General features: G+C 37.5%; 1 protein-coding gene across 1 annotated transcript in view; it reads right to left on the bottom strand.

The window, feature by feature from the left end:
* Window positions 1-21,520, bottom strand: part of METTL15 (methyltransferase 15, mitochondrial 12S rRNA N4-cytidine) — a 78,402-nt gene that overhangs the window by 10,306 nt on the left and 46,576 nt on the right. Inside the window, exon 5 of the mRNA XM_061999621.1 lies at window positions 163-354. Within this exon, the coding sequence (XP_061855605.1) occupies window positions 163-354 (192 nt within the window). The remainder of the gene's footprint in view (window positions 1-162; window positions 355-21,520) is intronic.

Genomic DNA, 21,520 nt, shown 5'->3' with positions numbered 1-21,520 from the left:
TTAAGTCTGGAGATCAAAACCAGCTTTGTGGAAAAAGAAAGACAGCATACTCGTGCAAAATTAGATATGGTTTGATGATGAGAATTCTTCAGTTTAAGGTGAAATTAACTGCATGGGGATTGCTGAGCAGGTTTTGAGTTTCAAGGAGAAATATTTTATTACCTATCATTATCCATCCTCATGTCCAAAGGTCCATCCTTCTTCAGGGAAAACCCTCTTTCAGGTGTATCAAATTGCATTGAAGAACAGCCAGCATCCAAGAGAACTCCATCTAGAGTCCCTGGCTCAACTCCAGAGGAGATTAGCAAATCCTGTAACTGGCTAAACTGTCCTAGAAGAGCTTGAATCTGTTTCCTGTAACAAAACAAATAAATAGCCTCAATTTTAACAGTGCAGTGCCTTTCCCTTGTATAGTAGGAATTAGATAGTAGCACTCCTCTCAGAAACAATAGGGCTATTCCCAAAGTAATAGTTTAAGCACTTTTCATATGTCAACACTGAAAACTGGTCCAATCTACCTATCAGTAGCTACTTAAGATTCTTTAACTCTTCACTCCCATCTTGCTTGATCTCAAAGTAATGGAAACCTGACTAGAAGGAACTCAAAGGGACACCTCTCACATTCATGGGGAGTGACCTGACAGTCAGGTTACTTGCTGTATTGAACAGGGCCCTTAGTTAAGTGAGGTCAAAGTACAGAAAAGAACAAACAGTTCTGGGACCTAAAGGAGAATCAGACAAGATCAAAATGACTGCACAGCCTGGTGGTTAATACTTACCTGCCAGGAAAAAAAAACAAACTGGCTTCCTGCCATGGGACAAATCTCTTTCTTTTTAGTGGTATTTGCTGTTTTAGAAATAATTAGGCAAATGAGGCACCTTAGATTATAAGCAGATAAAATACTTCAGTGTAGTTTCAATTCAGGCACTTCATCACCGAGGAGAGTAGAGTTTACATGTATTTTGGTGCTTAGCAGTCTTCTTTCTTAAATTTAAGAAGGTTCTTCCTTAAGAAAAGTGAGAAGTGACACAGCAAAGGAGATGATGACAGATCTGAGGCACCCAATGCCTTCTGGAAAGTCTAAATGCAGACTTTTGATTCCTGATGATATATCAGGTGACTTGGAATTAAATAATGTATTTTATCTATCTCTCAAAATCTCAGTGGATTTCATAGATTTAAAAATATGTGTTGCTGTACTTCGAAGCGGTATCTGCAAAACACAATATATTTCTGCCCCTAAAAAGAAGCCACTTCCTCCACATCTGAGTTTTGATCACAGTTTGGATAAACTTCAGTCATGTTGATTAGCATTTAAACAATTACAAGGTTCACTGGGTTAACTCATATATTTTTGTCTAAGCTACAGTGGCCGCAGAGACTGGATGAAGAGTGCAATTCCTTTAACTGTTTCAGCTACAAAAGGACAGCTGCCCACATATATTTTGAATCTTTAGCATTTCAGTAATTTTGAGAAGAAGCTGGTATTTTGAAAAAGTTTTAAATCTAATCCTTCTTTCAGGTCAGTTTAACATAAGACAACAGGTACTAAGAATCTAGTCAGCTCCAGTGGCTACATTTATAAAGTAGTGTATGAACAGGGAATCAGAACCTGTTTTGCACCCATGTAATTGGAGTGAGAAAATGCTACCAACATTAACAAAGAAAAAAAAGAGACAAAAAGCTCCATTAAAAGAAAGAAGTTATGAACATAACCATACAGAAGAACATTTAGCAACACAATGGTATCCTCATTACAGCGGAATGAATCAACTCATTTCTCACAGCACAAAAACTGGGAAATACTTTGAATGAACAGATTTCATGAGGGATATCACAATCAAAGACATGCATTTTTTAGTTGATTACTGTCCAGCACATAATTAAACTCAGCTTAATAAGAACTGACAGTTCCTGAAAAGCTCAACAATCCACTTAACATATTTAAACCAATTTAAGGTATATAGTTATAGCTTTGAGATCATATTTCTCCTCAATATAACAAGAGGAATTTTCTTGAAAATCTGTACCACTTTGTCCAACTGGGCAGTGTTTCTAACTTTACAACTTGTGCAGAGGAATGAACTTTAAAATCCCACATGTGGGAGATGAAATTAAATGAGATGTGGAAACAATTATAAATTGCCGTTGTCTAGTTCCCCCGGCAGACAGAACTCCATGTCAGCAGCTATGAACTAGTGCTGTACTGTGCTGCCAACCAATCTGAAAAATGATTCTGAACTGTATTTATTATTTGCTGGAAATTTGATTGCATTTCTTTAAACAAGTTGTAAGTACGTGGATGGCTAAGATACCCGAGACAGTGGTCTTGGTTATGCAGTCTGTCAGCCCTCTGTGATTAGGAAAAGCTAATTAAAGAAGAAGTACATTTGAAGTAAGTTGAAATTTGGTTTCTGGTAGAGAGATGGTTCAGCTGGAAAATGTTTTATTTGCAAATAAAAGAAAAAGATGGAAAAATAATGAGATTGGCATTTTGAGTTCAGCCTTTTCAGCTCTGAAATTACAGCTTCTGTGTATAACCTGTTTATAATACGCTGTGGTTTGTGTACCAATAGTGGATATGGGTGTCTGGGTGAATATAAATCCTTACTAAAATCAGATGCTCTTCATGAGATGCTAATGACGATATTAAAACGTTCAGGCCAGTTGTCTGAATTCCTGTTGCTTTGTGTACTAGAAGAAACAATTTAAAGCATCTTGGGTATCTCATACATTTCAATTAATCAAATCAAATGCACAGCTATGAAAAATTTATTACCTTACAGAAGGAAATACAAATGTTCACTCTTTTTTTCAATAGAATAGTAACAGCTATGATAAGGATGACAATGACTAATCTATTAGATTATGGGCATGACACATTTATTTAAATTAAAATATTTTACCAAATATTCTGAAAGATTTATTGTAACATAATAAAACTCTTCTACCATTCTTTATGCCTTTTTTCAAGTAACTGCTGCATAGCACACATTATTTTCTCTACAAATGCTTAATCTAGCCTCAATTCTGCCTTCAGATTTTTGTTTATATCATCTGTAAATTCATTTAAAAAATGTGTACCCTATGCTAAAACCATTTATTTCCTACAGTTACATGTCTTCTGCTCTCCCCAGGTGTGCAGAGATTCCTCTCACTTTCTTTTTCAGTGTTTCAACATTTTCTTTGGGCATTACAGGATTTATGTTCCATGACCATACTTACCTAGTGTGAAAATCTATTACCCTTTCTGTCTTAATACATTGCAAAAGCAGTGCTCACTGTAAAAAGCAGAAATGGTAAATAAGGGAATATCCCTAATAAACTAATGAAGCCTACAGTTCAAAAAAGCCTAAACTGTTAGAGGAGAGAGAGCATATCAAAATATCACAGACCAACACTGAAAGGGGGTTTTAGGCACGTCTTGGGAATACCATCAAAAGTTAAGAGTACAATGGGCCACGTAGAGAACATTTTAATAATTTGAGGTGATCTTTGAAGGTTACAATCTAACTAAATCCACTTGTCTTGCTTAAGAGAAAATATTTTAGCTTACTGCTTGAATACAACTTCACATTTTCAGAACATTTTAGAAACATTAAAAAAATTCTATTAAAAGGTTTTAGCTCCTCTCTTATAAATGTGGAAGAAAGATTTGCAGGGTTTAATACTGAATGACTTTCTACCTGTGTAGCAAGCTAAAACAGTTTCAAATATTATGGTCTGAGGATGCAGAAAAGCAGACAATACCTGTCATATGTTTAGCTCTCATTTGTCTTGTGCGTGTACATGTGTATGTGTGTCATAATAGTGTGGCAATTTTTCACAAATCCCAATTGCTACAAGTCAAGCAACCCCTAACTTCTCAAAATGTTCAATGTGCTCTCTCTCTCTTTACTGACATTCTCCAAGAAGGAAGTATTCAAGAACAGTGGGAACAGGGGCAATTTAGACAATTTTAAAAGTAATAAAAAGTTATTTCAGCTCCTACATATGTTGTTGGGGCCATTATAGACCTCATTGCATGGCAAGAGCTTGTAGAATTCTTGTATTGTTTGCTACTGTTGGAAAATAACACAGAATCTTGGGTTCAGGACCCTTTGCTCACATCATAAAACAGTATTTCATTATATTATACTATGACACAGCACAGTAATCTTGATAGACTGCCCTGGATTCATACTTCTCAATTACATGAATGAGCAGAACAAGAGAGAGTTTGAAGTCTCCTAATGTATTTCAGGATCTTCAGCTTTCAGTTAACCTCTGATATTCTACAATGGTTGATAAAAATATTTCTTCTTTATTTTACTCAGCCAGGAGGGATGTGAACAGGCAAAACGTAAAACATGACTATAGCTTCTACAAAATAGAGGAAGTCTTTTCACTTATCTAGTTTCTCCACTGTCAACAGAGATTGCTGTGAGATCAATCATTCCAGTAATTTCACAGAAAACTAGGATTATGCTTTCATGGTGCTTCAGCATTTTTTGTGTGTGTGTAACAATACTTGCTCTTAGTCTTTCACCACTGCATCCCTTACAAACTCTATGTGTGAATACAGAGAAATTCAGGAAGTGATGATGCCTTGTCAAGAGTGAAAACTACCTTCTACTTAACTAGAATAAACGGTTTCTTTGAGAGAACTTGGGAAAAAAAGCTAACTCTTGCCAACACACATCAAACAAGGAGACCAACCTGGAGAGATTTGGTAACTCCACTGACACTTCCAGGAGGGGTGCCAATTAGCACCAGCTGTAATGAGGATATTGGCACAACCCAGTTTGATGTCATTGACTCACCTCACCTAGGTCACTGCCAGATTGCCATGACTTTCACTTAGGGCTGCACTGCCCCAGGCACACTCAGATGCAAACCAAACTGCTCCAGTCATATATTCCTGGAACTTTCAGCACCCTACCTGGAAATTGCTGAGAGTGTTCCTCTGCCTCAGTGCAACACCCTTCTCAAAAAACCATACATGAACATTCTGTGAAACATATTAAAATGACCTCTGACAGATGGGAAATTGGCATGGTTTTCATGTTTACAGCATTTAGGTACCCTGTACCTTCACTTAAGACCAGGAAACATCTAAAATGTGTGCACACATTCTGAAAGTTAAATACTTCTTTCCATATAACTTGACAACATCACACCAAAAAATAAACACCCCACCCCAACAAAACCCTCCTTCTGTATTAACCTGTAGAACACTGAACATCTTACACTGTCAGAACTATCATCCCAAAAGTCAAAATGCTTGCCTTTGTCTTCTCTTGGCAAACGCCTCTCATTAAAATCCCTTATGAAAATAGTTAATTCCTGCTTTAATTGTGCTCCTGTAGCTTCCAGCAAGCCTTTCTCTCCTTACTCTGCTAGAGACTCCTCGTAAATTAATGCTCAAAATTTGAGAAAATATACTTTTAAAGTTTCTTAAACAATACAAAGATTTGCTGAGTAATAAGAGTAATTATTTTATGCAATTCAAAGCTACCCAGAGCTATAACCTTTGTTATAAAATAGATAACATTATTATGCATGCTACCTTTATTATATAACATCCATAAAACATGTATTATGCTGTCATCATTCAGATGTGCCAAGAAAACCAAGCCATTAGAAAGATTTGCTTTTCCTTCATGAGACCTGACAGCTCAAAGGGTAATTGACCATCAGAAGAATCATAAATATTTCTCTCACTTTCCATTGCCCCATTTGGGGATTTTAGTTAGAGGTACATGTTACTTTAGCCTTCAGGGCAACAAGACAATCTTATTTTACAAGGTTCAGCAGACATAAAGTAAGAACGGCTGAGTATCTGTTTCATCATCTAAGGTCTATTAAACATCTTGGCAATCCTCTATTATTAACCAAATTTAACTTAAAGTTGACTAGATTCTTTACATGAATGAATATCTGAAGGAGTCAGATATCCATGGAATGTCCACCTACATCACTTCTGGATGGATTGTGGCTTTGCAAGCAGAACCACACACAGTTCAACCTCCACTCAGTCACAAGTAGAAGCAGATAGGATATAGTGTAGTTCTGAGACAAGAAGAGACTTTATTTCCACAGTCAATGAAACCACACTGCCTCATCAGATCCAGTATGTATGTATTATACACATGAATGAATCTGTCTGTTACTTCAGTTCTCCTAATAACCACTACTACTTTACTGCAACAAGTTTTGATGCTCTTGTAGCCTTTCTTCAGAGTCTGCATGATCACTTTCTAAAGTTGAATCATAGTATGGTAGGGGTTGGAAGGGACCTTTAGAGATCATCTAGTCCAACTCCCCTGCAGAAGTAGGGTCACCTAGATCAGGTTGCATAGGAACATGTCCAGGCAGGTCTTGAAGACCTCCAAGGAAGGAGACTCCACAACCCCTCTGGGCAGCCTGTGTCAGGGCTCCCTCACCCTCACAGTGAAATAGTTTTTTCTTATATTTAAGTGGAACTTTTCGTGTTCCAGCTTCATCCCATTACCCCTTGTCCTGTTGCTAGCTACTATAGAAAAAAGGGATGTCCCAACCAACCTCCTGACATCCATCATTTAGATATTTGTAAATGTTAAGAAGATCTCCTCTCAGTCTCCTCCAGACTAAACAGCCCCAGTTCCCGCAGCCTTTCACCAAATTAAAGATGTTCCAGTGTCCTGATCATCTTGGTGGCCCTGTGCTGGGCTCTCTCCAGAAGTTCTCGGTCCCTCTTGAGCTGAGGAGCCGGGAATTGGATACAGGACTCCAGATGAGACTTCACCATGGCAGAGTAGAGGGGGAGAAGAACCTCCCTTGACCTGCTGGCCACACTCTTCTTGGTGCATCCTAGGATGTCATTGGCCTTCTTGGCCACGACGGCACATTACTGGCTCATATTTAGTTTATTATCAATCAGGATTCCCAGGTCTCTCTGCAGAGCTGCTCTTCATGAGCTCGACCCCCAGCCTGTACTGGTGCATGGGGTCTCATTATTTAAATTTGATTTCTAAGATTAATTTTCACTGTAAGAAAAGATAGCAAAACATCCTTCCATACACATTATGCTTTATTCCCTTATTCCTTCTATACTAGCATCTTAAAAGGTGTCTTTATAAAAATCTTCTCCGTTCTCCAATGACTCTCAGATAAATTCATGCTTTCATTAAATACAAAATGGTGCTTCATTGAACTCAAGAGAAACATTGCTACTGTCCTTCAAAGGAAGAAAAGCACTGTTTAATTCAGTTGTCAAAACCCTATGGAATGCAGAAAGAAATTCAGGATATATATTGGGAAGTCGAAAAGCACAAATTGACATCAGAAACATGCCAGCTGTATATACACATTTTTCAGTCCATGAGTATACTAGCTACAGCAATAATCATTGCAGGTTTGTTTTTTTTTTTCAACATGTAAGGAATGAGCAAATCACATCATCTTTTTTTTCCCCAGCGTTAATATCCAATCTGGATATTGAGTTTCAGAGTTGCAGACTGAGAACAAGGCACAGTTTCATCATTCAATTAGCTTTACTGATCAATTACTGATGAGTTGTGCTAAGCTATGTATGACTAATATACCATATATGAAACACTACTATTTCAAAAGACAAGTACTTGTCTCTCCTGCATGTTAAATAAAAAAGAGTGTATCTTCTCTGCTAACTGCCTTCCTTCCCTCTGAAGTTTTGGTTTGTTCTGTCTAAATGTTTCTACCTTACCTAAATCAGTAATTTAACTGTTCTCTGCATAACACAGTTATTAATGAAGAAGGAATTTTTACACATAAGAATCTCAGATCAAGTCAATTACTTTTCTAGCAAAGTTCAATTATTAGTGCTTTCTCATCTGAAATCAACTTCAGAAAACATAACAATCTGTTCATAAACAGAGGATTACGTGGAAAGTGCAAAATGACACTGTAGTCTATTTCCAGGATTAGAATAAAGCTATTCAACTCCCAAGGACATTCGTTAATTAGCTCAATAAAAGGTTTAATTTATTGACATATTTATCTGCATATAAAAGATGAAGTTAACAGAGCACACACTGATGATTTAAAAAGTAACACGCGATGAACTGTCAAAAGGCTACTCCTGCCTACAACCCAGAAGTTCAATTTTCTTTATCATTATTCCAGTTACAATTTGATTTGTAAGACCGTTATAAAAACACAGACATATAGCATGTAAAAATTGTCCTTTTTTCTCCCTGAACAACTGAATTATAAATGAGACTATTGCTAAATTTTCTTTAGATAACAAAGCAATTTTATGCAATACTTCCCCAATCACAAATCCTGTCACTCTAAAGTGCTCTCTTCACAGAGAGATCTTGCTCAAGATTGTGCATAATTGTTGCTTTGACAGACCTGCTGCTACTGATATTTAGAATATACTTGCATAACCTTTGCCTCATTAACAAAATGAGTCAGGACCTTCAGACTCAGTAGCAATACTATGAAATAATAAATGGAAAAAAAAAATCTGTTATTCAACAGTTGACAGTATTGGAGTGGTCTATGAAGCCCTACAGCCCTTTATTTCCTTTGACAAACTATTTATTTGATTGAGACAGTAGTTGGAACACTACAGATGAAAACATCTGGCATCAAGAATGTATAACAAATGCAACAAGTAACCCTGTCTTCCCTCCTGTCCTCCTTATCTAAGCTGTCTCATATAAGAGCATATCTACATTTCTAATTGACTGGCACTTTAAACATTAAACTATCTGCTCATCACTTGGATGGCATTACATCTCCCAGCTATATGCTCCTGATTGTGGGAAGGAGAAATATGAAAAGCAGACCACCAGAGGAATGCAAATTAAGGTGGAAGTGAATTAGACGCATCAGCTGGAGATCACAGAAGCCACAAAGCTTCCATATCTTTGCTGGTACCAAATCTTACAATCTTGAGACAAGGGAACGACAACTATGCATAAAATTAAAAGTATAATCATATCATGGCTGTAAAGGCGAGACTACCATTCACTATTCTGTTCTGTATTCCTTTCCTAGTAGTTTTTGGCCCACTTTTCTAACCACCAGTGAACATCAAGCATTACATTTTAATAGAACTACATATTTTAAGTCCAGTATTTCCTTACTGACTGGATCAGCCCATCACTACATAAGTCAACTTTAAATGCTTTTGGCAACACATTACTTTGTCTTTTCACCTGCCTGCTTTGTAAGGTTCTGTAGTTCTTCAGAATAAGTATTTGTGTTTGCCATATTAGGTATCACTTCCCAGTAATCATCACTAGCAATAATGTCACCAATTTATATCAATTTATTTATATTTAAATATGATGGTACCCACATATCCTTCTGGCAACCCATGGGTGAGCTCATTGCTTTGAAATGAGCATGAACCTTACAGCTAGGGAGAAAAATCTACATCAGAAGACTGCTTTTACCTCTATCATTTATTACACAAAATGGTTACTCTGACTTATTAAAACACACTTTTTACTTCTGAATTTTAGAACTTTGAAAATGTATTCCAAATTACAAAGCACTTAAAATCAAAACTAAATCTATATCTACTTCTCATAACATTACAATCCATCCTTGCAAAAAGAAAAAATCATGTACTTAATCCTACCAAAGATTATAGTGTTTATATGCACATTTAAAAGGAAGTATTTGACTAATTAGTCAAACCAAAACCTTAAGCAAGTCAGGATTTTCTAACACTGTATCTGAAAAGTTATGTAATAGTAATAGAAAGGTAATAAGAGTTCTAGCTACACTGCTAAGCATTAAATTATGAAAAACTACTGAAGTTACACAAGAGAATGCAATATTATCTGTAAGAATATGTCTGATTTAAAATACTGTTTAAAACACAATTTGGCAGCAACTGACTTTCCCCAGCAGCCTTGACCTTTTTTTCTATTTAAAAATTTTGTATTTCAGAATGCAAACATAAAAATGAAACTAGTTCGTTTAGGAACCATTAATATCTTGCCACTCTGTAGACACCACCTCGTTAGCATCCAAGTAGAATCTTACAGGTAACCCTACATTCAATTCTAATTCCCTTATGTCCTTTATTAAGTATCTTGTAACAAAACCTAGCAAATGTAGCTGCATTTCAACAGTGGTCACCTTTCCTGACAATCAGTGTTTTGTGTATTGACATTCTGACTTCATGCAAGCCATGAGATGTTGCATGCCAATGGATTTCCCTCCTACACAGTGAATAACCAGAAATTGGGTAAATTACTTTTTAACTAAACATAAGAAATAATATTTGTGAAATACCTTAATTGCAACCACATTTTCTTTAATGTACAGAGACTACATGCACAGTCTAGTTTCTTGCCACTGCAGATGACAACATAAATTCTGAAGTTGTAAGTATTTGGAGAATTAAGAGAATATTTAATTGAATAATGCTTGGGCCTGCAAGTATACACACAATTTTAAATTATTTCACTGCTTCTCTCTACTGGGAAAATACATCCAATTGAGATTGATTGATTGATTTATTTATCATAAAAACGCCTCACTTGGGAAACAAGACAACATCCAGAGGTAAAACAACACAGTGACTCACCTCCACCAAGTGTAAAAAGGTAAACTACACAGTTACATAATCAAGACAGTGTGAATTTTTTCAATCAGCCAAAATGGATAGCCTAAGTTAAAAAGACACCATAAAGAAGAAATAATGTGGAAGTATACTAACGTGACTGCCAGGTTTTCACAACAGAAGGTGTTGCATAAGTCCATTTAAATTATCATGAAACATTATCCTTCAAAACCCATAAGCTAAAAAGTATTTGTTTCGATTAACCTAGAGGAGGCAACTCAATCCAGTTACATTTGTTGCAAGTACCCTCATAAAGGATGACCAAGTTCATGAAGAAATGACTGAAGGAACGTGTGATGAGTTAAACAGCATTCTATATAATATCATGCACAAAAGAGGAAAGAAAAAATCCTTGTGTGAGCTGGAAGCTCATCTAGTAATAAACATGAGGAAAAGGAAAATGATGTTTTGACCATAAAATGAACAGTAATAGTAATGCAAATGCAGTCATAAAATGGGGACTGAAATCCTACACTGTACAAGGCAGAAGATCTTCCATTAATGTACGGCTGAAAAGTATTAATGGTAAGACTTCATCTGGAGCATTTCATACCATCACAGGACCCTTCCCTAAAAGAGAGCAACTGGAATTGGCACATAGAAGTGCTAGTGGGGTGACTAGAAGAAATGAGAGCTATTATTATGAAATTATAAAAAAACTCCTACACTTGTTTTACATACAAAAAGCCAAGAATAGGTGTTAATATTCTATACTGAGTACTTTAAATGCCAGAGAGATAAAAGAGCTATCAGATATTAATCAACTATTAGTTAATTGTATTCAACTAAAATTAAATCAGGTAACTACTTTAACTGAAAATTTAAAGAAAATTTCACATAATGAAAAATTACACTCTGGAATAGCTGGAACACTGCATATAGAACTCCTAATTACTTATAAGACAGAGCAGAGTGAAGGAGATTAAATTATGCCATGTCTTGTAATACCAGGCAATTGGATTAAATCTCTTCCTGCATGTTTGTATTTGAACAGCTATTGTAATTCTCCATTGTGAAGTTCACCCCAAAAAAGTTTACTTAAGCTTATCAAGATACATACACAATTACTCTTTTTGAAGGTGTATTAACATACTCCAACCTAACAATAAGTACTCCTTAGGTATAAAGAAACACAACGTTGGCGCTGAAAAGGCATCTTTCTCTTAATTTTTCCCCAGAGTGATTACTGCGGACTCTTGCATCAAATGTATGACTGGTATTGACTGGAAACTGTTGTTTTCCAGTAGCAAACTCAAAGACACTGCTCTCAGATAAAATGCTTTTTAGCTTTTTTTAAATTCAGAAGGTGAGAAAGCAAGTCTCCAACTCTTTTGCTGCTACAAAAGGATGATTAGGATCCCTAGGTCAATAACTTCTGATCATTACTGAAGAAAAAGTTCAGTATCCATTTTTCCACAGAGACTGATAAAAAATATAAAACATTGACTTAACATGATATAAAAGGAGTGTTCTGCAATACTCAAAAAAACCCAACCCCAAAACCAATGCCAACTTACTCCAGTATTTTAACCGTATTTCTTTCATATTAGAATACAGGAGAACTTGCTTATCTGAAAAGAACATTTTAACCTTCTGCTTCGTGACTGTTTATTAGGAGTTTCCAATTTGTTTTGCACAGTAGCTGATTCCTCAATTAGACTAGTACTTTCTTTTGTATTACCAGTTTTATTAGAGGATATGATCTTGTAAGTAAAATAATCACAGGTAACTTTCACATGAAGCTGAAACACCCTTTGAGATGACAGAAAACATACAGTCCAATTCCAGGCTCTTCGCTACAAGGACATGGAGGTGCTGGAGAGATGGGCAACGAAGCTAGTGAAGGGTCTAGAGAACAAGTCTTATGAGGAGTAGCTGAGGGACCCAGGGATGTTTAACGTGGAGAATAGGAGGCTGAAGGGAGGTATGGTCACCTTGCTACAACTACCTGGGGAGCTGCAGTGAGGTGGGGGTCCATCTCTTCTCTCCATTAACAAATGACAGAATACTAGGAAATGAGTTCAAGTTGCACCAGAAGATGTTTAGATTGGACGTTAGGAAGAACTTTTTCACCAAGAGGATTATTAAGCATTGAAGTGGGCTGCCCAGGGAGGCGGTGGAGTCACCATCTCCAGAGATAGTCAAAAGACGTGTAGATGAAGTGTCAAGGGATGTGGTTTAGTTTCGTGATGGGCTTGGCAGTGTGAGGTTAGCGGTAGGACTTGATCTTAAAGGTGTTTTCCAACCTAAATAATTGTAGGATTCTACGATCTATGATTATAGCTTTGTATATAATCACTCTCAAACTGATTTTTCAGTTATGATATGATTTCTCTTTGGAGGTGTCAGTAAATGCAGTTTCATTGTTTTCCATTTGCTAGAAGGCTATTAGCAGAAACAATTGTTGAGCAGAATAATCTTTACTGGAAGAGTAATTTCTGTTACTATACAAACACATTTATGTTCCTGTTCATGATATGGACTGCTGACATCAATATAAATACAAATACTAGCACTTCAAGAGAAAAAAAAATTACCCTTTTATTCTGAAAAAATTTCTTTTTGCCATGGCAAAAACATGGGTATTCCACTAAATTCTTCAGAAGACACTAGATGGCTCCACTAGTGTTCTTACAACATGCTCCAGTAACATTTCAAATCTCTCAGGGGAGAAACTACAGAAATACCTTACTATTTCATTTCAGCAGTATAATGTATTATCTAGAGTATACTCTTCCCTGAGGTGGCATGTCGTAACATTAACTCCATTTGGAAAACTTCTACTAAAGAAACTTATACCACACAGTATTTCCAGTAATGAAATATCAAATAAAATAAACCTGAACTCAATAGAACCATCCAGCTGAACCCGTTAACGTTAGGACAAGCATATCTCCAGCTTTACTCTGCAAAACACTGCCATGAACTTGGTGCAGTAAATTCCATCCTCACCACATAACTCCTGCAATACCAATAACTTTTGTGTTATATTCACAGTTTAGTTATTAGATTTGTTACAAAGTGCATAGCTTGATTTTCTGTTTACAAAAGTAATCCCCAAGTGACTCCCAAGCTATTGTTCTGTCTTACAAAAGAAACCAGAAGCTATTGCTCAGAGGACTTCCTCTCTGAGACTGACTGCTCAACATTCATACATTTGGACTAACACCTCCATGAAAAGCAGTTCTGACATCGTATTGCTTTTATCCATAAACCCAGTGTATTATCCAATACACAGATTAATAACTAAAATGTTATGGAAAAATGTTTCGGGGTCTTCTCAAAATACATTCCTCACCATTTACTGTAATTGTTTTTTTTAATCTGACAGCACTTCATTGAGGTCTTGTCTAAGGTGAAGAAAGGAATAGAAAGATAACAGCAAAGAATAGAAAACTAATAGAAACCTAGAGATCTCAGGTGAAAAGCACTATCACTCCAATTGCTAATGTAGGCATGGCTTATGACTGTGGATCTGGAAATTGAGATGGCAGCTTCAGTCATCACACAGGCTGGTTGTATGTGTAGCTGGCCCACTTTATGAAACACCTTGAAAACAGAAGAACTGAAGAGAAGAACAGTATAGGACAATTCTCAGTATAGAAGGGACTTACAATGACCAGCTAAGTTCAACTGCCTGATACTTCAGGGCTGACCCTGAAAAGCATGTTAACGGCTTTGGCCAAATGCTTCAAACGTTGACAGGTCTGAGGCATCAACCAGCTCTCTTGTAGGGCTACTGAAGAATCATTATATATATATATATGGAGAAAACCCATCTCTCTACATAGAAATTTTGCAAGAAAGTCACTTGAAGTCTTTACCTTTAGCTAAGAGAAATCATTTATTCCCCCCACTTTCACTACAGGAATTATGGATTGTGAGTAGCTAATACAGAGCACAGCTAGTGCTGGATCTCAACTGTTTCACAGAACATTATCACAAACTAGGAGGTTATAGTAGAAATTTCTGTAGTTTAAACAATGTGAAACCAGCAATTATATGCAGTCCGTAGCCAAAAGAAATGGAAACACAACAGGATTTTTATAGGAACCAGTTCTGGGCCTAGTATAAGTTAATCTCTTGTATACTGACAGACAAGAAGGAACGTGGTTTAGTGGTGGACTTGGCAGTGTTTGGTTAGTGGTTGGACCTGATGATCTTAAAGGTCTTTTCCAACTGAAAAATTCCATGATTCTATTAATAGTAATACTTTAAAGTTTGAGACAGGTCTGAGCTGAACAACCACAGATGGCAGAATAACCATAATTCTGAAAAAAAACACATAATCAACCAAATAAAACAAATATGTAAAAGGCAGGTGCCAGGAGGATGGAGCCAGGCTGTTCTCAATGATGTCCAATGACAGGACAAGGGACAATGGGTATAAGCTGGAACACAAAAGGTTCCAAAGAAATACAAGGAAGAATTTCTTCCCTGTAAGGGTGATGGAGGACTGGAACAGGCTGTCCAGGTGAGTTGTAGAGTCTCCTTCTCTGTGGACATTCAAAACTCACCTGGACAAGTTCCTGTGTGACCTACTCTAGGTGGTCCTGCTCTGGCAAGGGGATTTCACTGGATGATCTTTCAAGGTCCATCCAACCCTTAAGATTCTGTGAAACAAAAAAAACCCCTCAAACCCCAGCACCGAGACATCACATCAAAACTGAACATCATTCATCAAAATACCCTAAATTAGAAGACGATGCTCTTAGGGGAAAAAAACAAAGGCAAATATTTTCAAAGTATAATTAGCAAAAATCTGAAAAAATTAAGAGTCGAGTATTCCATGTGACAGACAACTAATCAGGTATCACCTAAAGTATGGGGCCAAATATTACAGACTGTGCTTTAAAAAAGTAAGTAGTCAACAAACTGAAAGAGATACAGGGACCAACAAAAGAAGTAGTTAGAAAACACGACTCGTGGAAACATTTAAAGTTATGCTTTGTTTTGTTTTTCTTTCTGGATAAAAGAAGGCTAGAGGGGATCAGAATGCTTTATCTCTACAATAAGACTTCTAAGATTGCATCAGATTTCTTTGTAATACAGGCAGAATACCCCCTTTCTGCCCTTCACTCTGAAAGAAAGAAAAAAAATTGAACCAAAATGGCGTCAGAAACTGCAGGGTAAAACTAAGGACATTACTCCCCCCCCCCACGCTATCAGGGTGACCTGGGTTGGGGCTTGTTTGGGTTTTGGCTCGTTTGGGCATGTCTGGACATGTTGGGGTTTGTATCGAATGGAACTGCGCAGGTGTGCTGGGATTTTCCACTCTCCTTCCCCACACTATTGATGTGCAGATGTGCTGGAATTTTCCACCCTCCTCCCCTCTCTATATAAACCCTCCCCGCCGGGGCCTCGGGGTCGCCTCCTCTATCTCCTGCGTGAGGTATGAGACGGCCTGGAGCTCTGAAATAAAGCCACCTCGTGTTTTTGCAGCAAGCTGGTCTCTCGTCTTCCTTGAGGTGATCGCCGTGCGGTATTCAGAGAGAAAGTTCCGAATAAGGGAAGCTTTCAACTCCTATCCCTGCAGTCAATTCTCTTAAAAGTATGATTTCTGAAAGGTAGAGATCATAGTTCCTATTCTTTTCCATTAGGTAGTATTCTGCACTGATGTTCTGGTTTAGCAAGGAGCAGCTTTTGGCTTAGTGGGGGGGGGGGGGGCGGGTTGCAGTGAAGACCCAGTAAAGAGTTTGCGGACTCTCCCCCGGCTCCTGGGTTCACACCCACCTCCGGCCCGGCTGGGCCAATCTGGCGCCTCTGCCATCACTATTTAGGGGACGGGAATTTGAAATGCAAGGCAGGAGGTGTATGGATGATACAAGATGGATGTGATCACGCAGACCCTTCAGACAGAGGAGGAAGGAAGGAGAAGCAATAGACCAGAGACTCCTCTGCAAGCTGTGGCGAGAATGCAAGGTGTGCCCATGCAACCTATGGAGATCCATGGCAGGACTGAGAGCCACCAGCAGCTCCATGTGAGTGAGCCCGGACGGGCGAGGGACTGTGTGGGGAGACGGCCATGGCCCAGGCCGTGTTGGAGAGCCTGCACGCCGCAGAGCAGCCCCACACGAGAGGCAGAGAGGAGCTGCAGCCTTTGGGATAAGTGCGTGTCGGAGCAGCCCGTGCAGGTCTGCCATGCGTGTGAGTTACCCCATGGACTTGCAGGGAGGACTGGTGTGGAGTTCACCCGTCCTGAGGAGGGACAGACACAGAAGCTATCGGGAACAGACTAACTGAAACCGCCACTCCCTGTGCCTCCCTTCATTGTTTTATTACTCTGGGTTGTTTCATTTTGGTTATGTTTTGGGGGGTATGTTTTAGTTGATATTGCATTAATTCTTTTCTGTTTTCTGCCCCAAGCCCAGTGGTCTGGTCTGTTTTGTCCTGAACCTTAAGCGGCAATTAATTAACCTCACCAGTTAGACTTTAAATAAATAATAACTCATGCATCTTGTATCTGTAGTTTAATCTAGTTCCTGATGAAAAAGTGAATGTTAAAAAAATAAAAGCCATCTGAAAACAATTTGTAGACCATCACTATTCTTCCTTTACACACTATGTTCATTCCTGTGACTAAGAGAAGAATATACCATGCCTGAATTACAGATATTCAGTTTTAAAGGTTAATGTAGCGTACTGAAGGAGATGAATATCCTTGAACAGATTCATCTGAAAAGCTAGCATTTGTGATAAACATACCTGATTTTCATTGGGAAGGGAACACTAAGGAAAAAAGGAATTAAAACTACAGTGAAACTGTGTAACTATTGCCTCTATTGTAACAACGTTAAGAGCAAGGAAATTACTGGTTCAGGCTTTTCACAAATATATGTTGTACTTAACGAGCAGTTCCTGCACTGAAAGTTCCCTAATTGAAGAGCTTTATTTCATAATTAACCAGAACCTGCATATCAGAGATGTCCACATTGCAGGTACCTAGATCTTACAGGCTGCAGCAATCTAAATTTGAATTGATTTTGAACAAGTACTTCAGAACTTCTCAAAACATTACTCTCATTGTCACAGTAAGTTCTCCAACAGATGATCGTTTCCCTGATTTTTGCATGTGTAATAGCAAGAGAAAGTCTATAATCACTGTTCAGATTTCAAAAAATTACTTTCCAAATATTGAAAATTACTGCCTAAATACCTGTAAATTACCAACAGAAAAAGGCAGGGAGAATATTTAGTTGTAAAGTTCTACTAACATTAAAGAGTAATTCTTAGATTTTAGATTTAAAGTAGTTCTGTCTTTTAAAAGTAGTCATCCTTGTACTCACACTCCCAGTAAGGCATGTGCACAGAAACAGCTGTCTAACAAATAGCTTCAAAATGTGTATATTCCAATGAACAGAAGACTGTTAATGATCTCCCTTGTTGAGCACATAAGCATAAAAAAGTGATCTATCCACTATAGAATTTATTTGAAAAGAATAATTAAGGATCATACAGGAAAACAAGTGTGTTTTTTTGATGTTTCAAACTTCAAAGTGTGGTTTCTCTTACATCACGACAGATCAGAGTGAACATTCAGACAGATGAAAACAAAATGAGTACATGGAAGAAACCAACAAGGCTCCTCTCACCTTCTAGAAGACTTGATGTCTCCTTCATGAAGTTGCTTAGGCAATACAGTAATTTCTAATAAAATGGCAATAAAGTCTTCTCTAATTGCCTACTTGCCTTTCTCAAATAAATAGCAACATCTCATGCAGTTTGCCTTCTCTTCCAGAAGCAAGAGTAGCTTTTCTCCTTTTTGTTTTAATGCTCTCAAAATCCCACCACCTCTTATGCAGCCTTTCCATTCTATTCCCCTGGGCAAGCAAATCCCTTCTTTGTCAATCCTCACAACTATTTTTTTTGCTTTCCCAGGTTTCAACAATTTTCTCAGTCTCTGTCCTCCAAGAAGAAAATGTTTGTCTCCACTAACTTAGAGTAAGGTCAATAAAACAGAGACTGGTAAAAGACAGCAGAGACTGCAGCACCCAGAACAAACATCAAAATTACAGGACAGAGCATTGAGAGCTGTCAAAGGTTCCATGTGTGGCAAATTCAAGAACTAGAAGCAGAATGTCCAAAATTCTTCCCCCTCGTGGCTGCTCAAGAGATGGCTGTTCTACTGGAATTACCTGAAAACCGTATAATATATATATATATAACTATATTATACAGAAATGTGGATGCTTGATGCTTTAATATCAAGTAGTTTCTATTTATTTGGAAAATTGGGATATGGATGCCAAGGTTAAGGAAATTTAGTTTGCAACCAAAACCCTTTATGCAACATATTAAAGATGGCCTATTATAATAAAGATCAGAGACTGGAAGAGAAGCATTTTTTAAGAAGCAATCTGTGCCAAAAGCTGACAATATTTTCACTACTGATCTAAAGAACACAAGATCATTAATGAAGTGCAAGAATGGAAAAATCTTACGTAAAAGCCTTCCCTTCAAAACAGATCTACAGTACACTAGTAAAACACCATGTACAAACAAGTGTTCTGTAACTTTTGTAGACAGGTAACTCCAACTTGATGCATGAATACACAATGCCTATTACTAAGCCCCCAGGAGAAGATCATTGAAAATGACACAGATGGAAAATGTATCTGTTGTAGGTTCTGTTTGTACACAATGGCATTTCTTATTGCCAGAACACTGACAGGAATCCTAAGCCAACACACCCAGGAACCAGATCTTGCAGCACTCTCTTCTGCAGCTGTTCCATCACACTCTGTATGCAGGGCATGCAAATCACACTCTGAAGTTCAGTGTTGCTAAGTCAAAATTTTTGGGGAAAAAGCAAGCAATAGAAACATCTACTGAAATTTCTCTACTAGACACTTGTTTTTGCCAAGCTTACCCCCTCTGCCCAGTTTTCTTCCACATACCCTATATCTCCCAAATTCTCTCCATCTTTTCATCCCCCCTCACATTCTACTGAAGCCACCAGACTAACCGGAGAGCATGACTCAGCTGTAATTACATTAAATTCTAATAAAGGCTCATACATTTGACAAGGCAGCCTGGCTTAATCCCTGCCTCTCAAATACACACACAGCAAGCAGTCAATCTGAAGTGTGGCTCAATAGTATGTTTTGTGAACTCTTGAGTGCAATAATCCATATTTTTATGCTGTTTAAAACATACTTTTATGTTTCTGGAAAGCTACATTTAGCAAGTTGTAAAAAAGATCTCTTCCTTTCTTTCTATACTGAGAAAGAATCCTAATTGGCCAGAGTCAGTCATAAAAATTTAACCATATCTCTGAAAACACAAGTGCCAAAGGGTAATGCATCGCTAATGGTTGCCAGTGGAATAAATAGCAGTTCTGACGTCAAAACTTTGTTACACTCCAATAACTGGCTCACTTGGGGTTTCAGGTACAGCAAGTTACATGTCAGTTTTAAATAAAGTTATAAAAATAGAATGCATGGTGAACCATATTGTCACTACGCAATCCAAAAATACATGATTTATGTCTAATAAAATGTTAACAAAGGTGATAGATGGTATAAAAATAGTATTTTCTACCTCATAATATCCTCTCAGTTGGATTTGAGAGGGCAGATTTTATTTCTCTTTTGTTTTTTCAAAATGACCAAAACAAGAGTAAGCAATTTCTAGTGAAATTGACATTTTTTAAAACATTTATAGTACCTTTACCCAAAAGACAGTCTGGTAAAACTCAAGTTGTAAAAATCTGCTTTATGCTAGTCTTTGCTTCTCTCTCTAATAAGCACATTAAGTAGCAAGTGACTTTCCCTTGCCTTTCAGTTCCTTCTATAGAGCAAGAATTTAACAAAATATTCTCTTTCTGTTTAATTTTGTAAAAGATGCAAATCATGGGCCATGCTTGTACAATTAACAATTTACAGGTTTGGTGATGCAGCCACCCAGGTGACGGGCAAATCTATGGTGCATGTGTGGAGCTTAATACTCAAATCCTTCCAGCTACGCCTATGAAGCAAGTTATACACTTCTGAAAACTGCTGTCTCTTAAATGTGCAGATGTTTTAGTTGTGGCTTACAAAGGGCTTAAACTGGGGGAGAAGGCAGGAGGACTGATGTTCCCTGAGCATATCCTGAATCACAAGTGAAAAGTATTTTTCCTGCCATTACTCCTCACAGAGGTCAGAGGTCCAGGGTGCCACCCAAACGGAGTAAGGTGGTAGGTCCTTTTGCGAAGTTCCCCTGAGATGGTGCTCCTTCTCTTCTCTTCAGCAGGCAGCTTGGGCAGAGCCTGTCATCTGCTCATGTAGTCACTAACACAGCTTTCACTTGAATAGCAAGTCTTGTTCATCTCAAATTACTTCTGTCTTGAGCACCTTTTTAAGTATTCCTGTGAGAACAGTATTATTTCCATTTCAGAGATCAGACGTGAGCGAAGTGATTTAAGTATTAGTACCGTGCTCTACATGTCTGCAAACATACACAAAAACTTTTCTTCACTGTTAAAAAAAAATGCTCAAAATGTTGCTCCATGAAAAAATGCAGACCAAAAAATCCACTTTGTTTGTAGCCCCTGTAAAGTTTATCACTCTTTTTTTATAAAGTTTAAGAAACTGAGTTTTAGACTGTGCATATGCGACCATTTAAACAGATTCCAAAGACACTAAATACTAATTTTAAATGTTAAGATTAGCATTTAAAATGTGTTCCTTTGAAATAGAAAATGATTAGAACAATTAGCATCAATCTGAAAAAAACAAAAAGTAACAGGGAAAAAACCTGTCAAAGTTCTTACATATTGATTATCAAGAGTACCAAAGCTGCAGCAAAAAATAGCTTACTACATACATACTACTTACTTCAACATTTTCATTGCCGAGTTGTCTATTCCATTTTCAGTACTTGATCCTGGGTGGAAGAAAGGTACTGGAAGCAAAAACTGTCTGCAAGTACCTTTTAAATAGCAAGTTATA

This window comes from Colius striatus, chromosome 7 (assembly GCF_028858725.1).
Source record: "Colius striatus isolate bColStr4 chromosome 7, bColStr4.1.hap1, whole genome shotgun sequence".
NCBI classification, from domain to species: Eukaryota; Metazoa; Chordata; class Aves; order Coliiformes; family Coliidae; genus Colius; species Colius striatus.
The sequence above is the reverse complement of the archived record's forward strand: the minus strand, read 5'-3'. Positions and strand labels throughout refer to the sequence as shown.